The sequence below is a fragment of the Miscanthus floridulus genome, chromosome 4, assembly GCF_019320115.1.
Source record: "Miscanthus floridulus cultivar M001 chromosome 4, ASM1932011v1, whole genome shotgun sequence".
In the NCBI taxonomy this organism is placed as follows: Eukaryota; Viridiplantae; Streptophyta; class Magnoliopsida; order Poales; family Poaceae; genus Miscanthus; species Miscanthus floridulus.
In genome coordinates, this window is record NC_089583.1 from 63,705,055 (window position 1) to 63,714,183 (window position 9,129).

Sequence of the window (9,129 nt, forward strand, 5' to 3'; positions counted from 1 at the left end):
GCCCTAAGGATAGAGTTCGCCCCGGTGAGGGGAATGGTATGCAACGCCATAACCACGACTTCCTTGTGATGATATTCCATAATGCTTGTTCCTGAGCACTCCAACCCTTGAATTCTAAGGCATGGTTAGGGCCGCCCCATGCCATAGGTTGAAGTAAACTTTGGAGTTGGTGCACTGGAACTGTAAATATGAAATCCATCTTGTTGCGAAGAAACAGAGAATCTGAAAACTTGATCACCAAGTCGAAGAACCTTGATCGAGCTCAATTGTGCCTCCAATGACCGCTTGGAGAATGACAGCGGTTGATGCCTCCGTCAATTTGTATTTGCAATGACCAAACGAAGAAGCCTTTGGATGTTGAGGAGGGATGTACACGAACCAGGGCCCTAAAACGCCAAGAGATTTCTACCTCAAGCACTCTCCCGGCCAGAAATTAAGGCCTCGAAGATCCATGGTGACACCGGAGCTTTAGGGCGATCCATGGAACCGCCATGGGAGGATCGCCAGAGACGACATCTTCTCCGCCGCCGGGATCGGTCCGTTGTCACTCAAAAAAGTTTTATGCTTACTTTTTAGCATGTATGTCTAAAAAGTTGCAGGATTTTTAGAGGACTCTAGTTCCCTTGGTTTTGATAAAAAAAATCAGAAAGATAAAATGGCATGCAAGGAAAATTCGTTCAACGGTGAACTGATACTAAAAGTCGTGCTTCTGTTGAATATAAAAATCATACTTTATTTTGACAGGTAAACGAAATCAAGGGAAAATAGTTTTCAGTGGTTCGACTTTTTAAAGTCTTTTGACCACAGAAGAAAAAGAGGATTTTCCCAATTTAGCAGGAACGGATATGTTTATTGTAATTTGCATTTAAAATTGTTTTTTTTTTTGCGAACACATTTAAAATTGTATTAAAATATAAAAAAGCTGCACCCGGACACCCATGAAAGTAAAAGGTATAGCTAGGTCCCCAACGCCCTACCTTCCAAGTGAAGTGACTTTCCCAACAACGGCGGAGTGGACGGGAACGATGATATACGACTAGCTCGATCTACTCACGCATCTAAAGAAGACAAGGGTAAGTTGATCTCTCTCCCTGCCTTGGAGAAACGTCTGGTCAAAACAAGCACCAGGCAATTCCGCAATTGGAAATGGACCTCGGCTCCGTTTAAACTTATCAGCCAGCTTATCTATAATAATTTTTCTTACAATAAAATAACTTCAGCCGATTTATCAGTCAGCTTTAATATGAACCGAACAGGCTCTCTTGGTCTGGAGTCTGGAGTCTGGACTCCCCACTTGGGACCACGTGAGCACCCGAGTTAATTCTTTCTGCTTAGTACTAATTTAATTTGCTGCTGACTGGTGACTGCGCAACGCAACTGAAGGTACGTTCTTATTACCGGCCGGCCAGGGCGTCCAGTATCAAAGGCGCCGGCCCATTAGTGGCTAATGGCTAATAGCAGCCGGATGGGTTAGGGGGGGCTAAAGGCCCATAGTATTATTTCTATTATTTTCATTAGCTATAAATATCAATTGTGAGACACTTGGATAATTAAGCAAGAGTAATATACTTACTCGGCTTCCCTTGGGAGCCGGGAGTTGCCCTAGCCGCCGCCTGTTCTTCTCCTTCTCCTCGCAATCACGGCGCCCCGCCGCCGTGCCCTGCATCCGGCCTCCCCGCACACGTACAATCTCCGATCGACCAAGGGGAAGGTACAGGTTCGTATCAACCTGGTATTAGCCATGTCGATCCAACCCTCCACCGCCGCCGTTCCGCCCTCATCCACGCCGGCGCCTTCCGCCTCCGGCGTCCTGCCCCAGGCGGCCGCATCAACGTCGGCCCTGGTGCCGACCTCCTCGCAGCCGCTGGCACAGGGCGCGCCAAGGGTGCCGCGCGCCGTCTTCACGCTCGAACAGACGACAGACGCGATCGTCGACCTCAGCCATGGTTTGGCCGAGCTGCGACTGACGATGAACACCATGCTCCAGCTCTTCAACACCTCGCCGCCGCAGTTTGGCACACCACAGCTGCAGTATGGCGCGCCGCCGCTTCAGCCGCTCCTGCCTCCGCCGCCCCCGTCGGTCGCCCTTCAGCACGCGCAGCCGGCCTCCTACCCCTACGGGATGCCCTCCAACGCAGGGCTCTCGACGGCACCGTCGCCTACTTCGTCTTCTGTTCCGATCCATCAGCTCCGTTTTCCGCCGTCGCCGTCCTAGATTCCGCCATGGGCGCTGAACTCATCCGGGCCGGTCTACACGTCGGTGCCCCCCCGGTCACATGTGCCCGATCATGGCGCACCGACGGTGTCGGGAACCCTCTACGGCGGCACGGCCGGCCTCCTCCTCCTTGGCAGCAGCGTGGCGCCATCGCCTCCATCCTACCACGCACCCGGCTAGGGGGGGTGCCCTGGAATCAGCGCAGGGCAACAGGCCGCCCAAGTTCCACAAGATCGAGTTCACGACGTATGATGGCTCCGTCGATCCGCTGCACTGGCTCACGCACTGTGAGCAATTCTTCCACGGCCAACTCACGCTGGCATCGCAGCGCACCTGGATGGCGTCCTATCACCTCACGGGCGACGCCCAGACGTGGTACTATGCCCTCGAGCAGGACGAGGGCCAGCCGCCATGGGATCGGTTCAAGGACTTGTGTCGCCTTCGCTTCGGACCGCCCATTCGTGGCACTCGCCTGGCAGAGCTGGGCCGGCTGCCCTTCCACTCCACGGTGGACGAGTTCACAGGCCGTTTTCAAGCGGTCCTGGCCCACGCCCGGGACATCTCCACCCGCCAGAAAGCGGAACTCTTCGTGGGCGGCCTACCTGACCACCTCCGCGTGGACGTGGAGATGCACGACCCAGGTGACCTTCAGATGGCCATGTACCTGGTGCGCACTTTCGAACGCAAGGCCACGGCCCTCGCAGCACCAGCACAGCGTGGCGCTCGCCCTCCCCAATGGCAGACTCCTTCGGCTCGCTCGCCCGCTGGGGGAGGGACTCCAGCCGGTGCGCCCGCTCCTACTACGCCGAACCCGACCGGCCCCGCTACACCCGCCCGCACCTTCCGTCGCTTGACACCGGCAGAGATGCTCGAGCGCCGTCGCCAAGGGCTTTGCTACAACTGCGATGAGCAGTACGTGCGCGGCCACATCTACCTGCGTGTCTTCAACCTGGAGTCCTCTGACTACATCGACGACGACACCTTTACCGGGGCAGAGGCTGCCACAGACACCGTGGCTGAGGACCCCACGACACCACCAGATGGGGCTACTGCTAATGCTCTGGTGGTCTCCGTGTATGCTCTTGCAGGGATCCGCACCTACCACACCATGCTGTTGCCCGTCACCATCAACAGGGAACATCTCCTCGCCCTGCTGGACACCGGCTCCACACACACTTTCCTCCAGAGTACGGTCATGCGACGCCTAGGGATTGTTCCGCATGGCGGTAACAACCTCCGTGTCACTGTCGCGAACGGGGAGCATTTGTCGTGCGAGGGAATCGCCCGTGATCTGCCCGTCCTCATCGGTGGCGAGTCCTTCCCCATCACGTGTGTGGGGCTCACCCTCGGCTGCTTCGACTTCATCCTCGGCGTCGACTTCCTGGGAGCTTTGGGGCCTCTCCTGTGGGACCTCGAGGGCCTCACTGTCTCCTTCCAGCGCGGTGACCAGCGCGTCATGTGGCAGTGCATGGGCGCCCCGGGTGCGTCGACACACCAGCAGCACCTGGCCACGACCACGCCTGACCAGCAGCGGCCACTGCTGGATCAGCTCCTGCAGCAACATGGGGCCATCTTCGACGAGCCATGTGGTCTTCCGCCCAGGCGCACCTACGACCACCGCATCCACCTCCTACCGGGGACCGCGCCAGTGGCGGTGCGGCCCTACCGGTACCCATAGCTCCAGAAGGATGAGCTGGAGCGGCAATGCGCCGCCATGTTGGAGCAGGGCATCATTTGGCCGAGCTCGTCACCATTTTCTGCCCCTGTGCTGCTCATCAAGAAGTCGGATGGGTCGTGGCGGTTCTGCATCGACTACCGCGTGCTCAACGACAAGACGTCCAAGGACAAGTTCCCGATCCCGGTGGTCGACGAGCTCCTCGACGAGCTATGAGGGGCACGCTTCTTCACCAAGCTCGACCTCCGCTCGGGCTATCACCAAGTGTGCATGCACCCGACAGACATCAAGAAGACCGCTTTTCGCACCCACCACGGCCACTTCGAGTTCTTGGTGATGCCGTTTGGGCTGTCCAACGCCCCGGCAACTTTCTAAGCCCTGATGAACGACGTCCTCCGGCCCTTTCTTCGCAGGTTTGTGCTGGTCTTCTTCGATGACATCTTGATCTACAGCTCTTCGTGGTTCGAGCACCTCCAGCACGTTGGCCTCGTCTTCTCTGCCTTGAAGGCCCACGACCTCTACTTAAAGAGGTCCAAGTGCTCCTTTGGGACGCTCTCCATCAACTACCTCGAGCACATCATCTCCGCCGATGGCGTCGCTATGGACAGCGACAAGGTGGCTGTGGTCTCCTCGTGGCCGACGCCGCGTTCACCCCAGGGCGTCCGAGGCTTCCTCGGGCTTGCGGGCTACTATCGCAAGTTCATCCACGACTTCGACTCCATCGCTGCTCCACTCACTCGTCTCCTGCGCAAGGAGGCGTTCGCCTAGACGCCAGAGGCGGCGGAGGCCTTCAACGCCCTCAAGAGGGCCTTGTCATCCGCCCCTGTTTTGCAGATGCTGGATTTCACTAGCGAGTTTGTCGTCGACTGTGATGCCTCAGGTGCAGGCTTCGGCGTCGTCCTCCACCAAGGGTCGGGCCCCCTGGCGTTCTTCAGCAGACCCTTTGTCGCGTGCCATGTCAAGCTCGTGGCCTATGAGCGCGAGCTCATCGGACTGGTGCAGGCGGTTCGGCACTGGCGGCCGTACTTGTGGGGACGCCGTTTCCTCGTCCGCACCGACCACTACAGTTTGAAGTTCCTGCTCGACCAACGGCTTTCCACTCTTCCGCAACATCAGTGGGTTAGCAAGCTGCTCGGATTCGACTTCGCGGTGGAATACCGCCCCGGACGACTCAACTCGGTGGCGGATGCACTGTTCCGCCGCGACGAGGACGCAGTGGCAGCATTTCCCTTGTCTGGGCCGTCCTTCGCCATCTACGACGACATCAGGGCAGCCACCCGGGAGGACCCAGTGGCACGTGGCCTCTTGCAGCAGCAGGACGCGGGGACGCTGGAGGCGCCTTAGACCACTGCGGATGGCTTCCTCCTTCATGGCAAACGTGTCTACGTTCCTGACCTACAGGACTTGCGCCATCAGGTGGTGACCTTGGCGCATTCCACGGGCCATGAGGGCATCCAGAAGACCCTCGTGCGTCTGTGCAGCGACTTCTACGTCCCCGGTGACCGCAAGCTTGTACAAGACTATGTCCGCACGTGTGGTGTGTGTCAGCGCAACAAAACGCCCACGACACAACCAGCTGGTCTCCTACAGCCCTTGGATGTGCCGTCCCAAGTGTGGGCCAACATCTCCATGGATTTCATCGATGCCCTTCCCAAGGTCCATGGTAAATTTGTGATTCTAACGGTGGTGGATCGCTTCTCCAAGTACGCGCACTTCATCGCCCTCAGCCACCCTTACACGGCCGCATCGGTGGCTCGCGCCTTCTTCGACAGGATCGTGCGGCTTCATGGCTTCCCCACTTCCATCATCAGCGACCGCGATCCGGTCTTCACCAGCCACTTGTGGAGGGATTTGTTTCGCCTTGCAGGTGTGCAGCAGCGGCTTAGCACAGCCTTTCATCCTCAGACGGACGGCCAGTCTGAGATCGTCAACAAAGTGATCGTCATGTACTTGCGTTGTGCGACCGGTGACAGGCCGCGCTCCTAGGTCGACTGGCTACCATGGGCGGAGTACTGCTACAACACGTCGTACCACACGACGCTTTGTGCGACTCTGTTTGAGATTGTCTACGGCCGCCCACCGCCTTCCCTGCTGCCCCACCAGGAGGGGGCGGCTGAGACAGAGGACGCGGACACCATGCTCCGGGACCGCGACGCGTTCTTGGTCGAGGTCTGGGAGCACCTCCTCCAGGCGCAACAACACGCCAAGGAGCGCTACGACGAGCACCACCGGGTTGTGGACTTCACTGTGGGCGATTGGGTGCTGCTTCGACTTCTTCACCGCCCCACCCACACGCTCACGACACCGGCCAAGGGCAAGCTTTGTCCTCGCTATGCTGGCCCGTTCCGCGTACTAGAACGCATTGGGCGTGTGGCCTATTGTCTACAGCTGCCCGAGACTACACGCCTCCATGATGTCTTCCACGTCAGGTTGCTCAAGCAGTGGCGGGGTAATCCTTCGGCGACGTCGGCGGTGGTGCCACCCGTTTCCGAGGGGCGTCTGCTACCGGCCCCGGAGCAAGTTGTGCGCGCTAAGCTGCGCCATGGCCATTGGAAGCTGTTGGTCAAGTGGCACGGCCTTCCGACTACTGCTGCGACATGGGAAGCTCTCGATGACTTCAAAGCCCTCTACCCCGATGTATAGCTCGAGGACGAGCTGTTTGTCGACGCGGGGAGAGATGTTGTGACCGGCGTCCAGTATCAAAGGCGCCGGCCCATTAGTGGCTAATGGCTGATAGCAGCCAGATGGGTTAGGGGGGCCTAAAGGCCCATAGTATTATTTATATTATTTCCATTAGCTATAAATATCAATTGTGAGACACTTGGATAATTAAGCAAGAGTAATATACTTACTCGGCTTCCCTTGGGAGCCGGGAGTTGCCCTAGCCGCCGCCTGTTCTTCTCCTTCTTGCAATCACGGCGCCCCGCCGTTGTGCCCTGCATCCGGCCTCCCCGCACACGTACAATCTCCGATCGACCAAGGGGAAGGTATAGGTTCGTATCACTTTACAACAATAATTTCTATATTTGTTAATTGATCTTTCTTCTCTCTTCCAAGAAGTATTATTATACTTTTTTGTTGCTTCTTGCATTGGACAAACCAAATCAAAGGTCAAGTGCTGTACTACATTTTCCATTGCTCTACATCAGCTGCCTGTCAGACATTCAGACTTGTAGTAGCAAATCTTAGTTTGATCTCCACTAATTAGGGCCAATTGGGCCCTTGGATCAATGTCCTAATCGGGGGCGTCCAACCACTCTATTGTTGGTGGGCTCACGTCGCACAGCACCATAAAATGGTAGTTGGGGTCAGGGCACGAGCTACGAGGTTGATCTGAGCCACCGCAACCCACCTACAGAGAAACCATAACCCGATCTAAAGAGAACGTGCTGCCAGCGATGGAAAGCCACCACCGACTTCACCATCGCCACTGCTGCGCTAGACTTCACCGCCCTCACAGCATCACCGACATTGCCATGGATGGCTCTAGCTCCACCACCAAACCCTTCGATGCCCGGTGACGTCTCACCTCTCACCCTTCCCTTTCTGTTTCTCTATAGTTCTATATGTACTAAGATGCACTACATCTTTTACCTCTGATGCCCGAACCATACTGCTAGCTAGATCTATGCTTTTAATGATCCTATAAATCTAACAATGGTACCAGAGCTAGGTTTAAGTATAGATCTAGTCTTTAGGGTAGAAAGCAAGAAGCTTTTAGAATGAGGTGATTCGGATGAACCCTAAGAATCCATGAATACGAAACCCTAACCCTAGAAAACCAAGGACAGAAAGGGGAGGACCTACCAAGGCTTCTCCACCATCATCGCACCACGGCTGCGCGGGAAGAAAACCCAACACCGCGCGGGTAGCCGAGCCACCGCTTGCCACCGAGACGCCGACGTGCGGGCTCGGAATCTAGGGCGTAGCCACAAGGCCGCTCGACGGCGACGCGCTCAGCATTGGGCGAGCGCGCGTGCCAGCGAGGGGCCCCGTAGTGGCGCCACCACCTTCCTTTTCTCTGACCGCCATGGGCTGCCGTCGCATCGTGGTCGTTTCTGACTGTGGCGCTAAGGAAGAGAAGGGGAAAGGAAGAGAAAGGAAGAGGAGGAAGGGGAGCCGAACTTGCTCCGGTGGCTGCTTTCCTCATCGACACCGATGACCACCATGGCCGCCGCCGCTGACGCTTGTGCGGTGCAAGAGAGAGGACACGGTGCGCGAGAGAGAAGGGAGAGGAAGAAATATGATTAGGGTTTTGGGAGACGCCAGTGTCGTGGGGGTTTGTTTGGCCATGATCAACACCCCACCGTCGGATTCGAGATCAATGGCCAGCGCTCGCTAGACCGGCAGCTGGCCCAAGTGGAGCGGCACGGGGCGTGCACTGTGGGTCGAATTCCTGGCCTAGGCCCAGGTTGCAGCATGGGCGTGGGGGAGGGCGGCGCGCTGAAAGTGCATTTGCCCCCTATGTGGGTTTTGGTGTATTGATGACATCCAAATTAGGGACTAATGTGATCTAAATGAGATATGTCGCAACTATTAGTCCCGTGAAAGAATCAAAGAGTTGATAAAGATGAAATGGTATCCCTCAATTCTTGAAGTTGTAAGGGCGGAAGAACTCAAAACGATCTCCAAAGGTTTTAATTTTGATTTTGAGTTTAGGATCCGCCGCACTATAAAGAAAGATGCAAATTTAGTTGGTCTGAGGAAGATAGAGTGCTCAAGCATTAAAATAAAATCAAAAGGGAGACACTCTAGCACTTCATGAACACATAGAATAATTTTCTATGACTGTCGGTGTTGGAAGTCCCAACGTAAGCCGGAACTCCCGATAGTCGAAGTCATGACCTTTGCCGGTAGTTCTGACTCCCAGTTATTTAGCCTGCGTGGTGACTATGGACGTCGAAAGTCCTGATGTAAGTCAGAACTCCCAATGGTTGGAAGTCCCGACCTAAGCCGGGAGTCCCGGCACCTATGCTTCTAACAGGCTGGCTGTCTACGCTCGTCGGAAGTCCCGACGATCATCGGGAGTTTCGACCATCGAAAGTCCCGACGTTTGTTGGGAGTTCCGACACTGACTTGACCCAAGCCAGGAGTCCCAGCATCAGAGGTGCTGGCTATTTGTTTATCTGTGCATGTCGGAAGTCCCGACGAACGTCGAAAGTTCTGACCATCGAAAGTCCTAACGTTTGCCAGGAGTTCCGACACTGACTTGCACTGGCAGACTTCTGACCCATTGTGA

At 56.1% G+C, this 9,129-nt stretch overlaps 1 protein-coding gene across 1 annotated transcript; it reads left to right on the forward strand.

Annotated features, from left to right (window-relative positions):
• Nucleotides 1-2,188: 2,188 nt before the first annotated feature.
• On the forward strand, nucleotides 2,189-3,893 carry LOC136548566 (uncharacterized). Its single transcript, XM_066540047.1, has 2 exons — nucleotides 2,189-2,837; nucleotides 3,171-3,893. Exons 1-2 carry the CDS (start codon nucleotides 2,277-2,279, stop codon nucleotides 3,891-3,893), a joined length of 1,284 nt encoding a protein of 427 aa, XP_066396144.1. The 5' UTR covers nucleotides 2,189-2,276.
• Nucleotides 3,894-9,129: the final 5,236 nt, after the last annotated feature.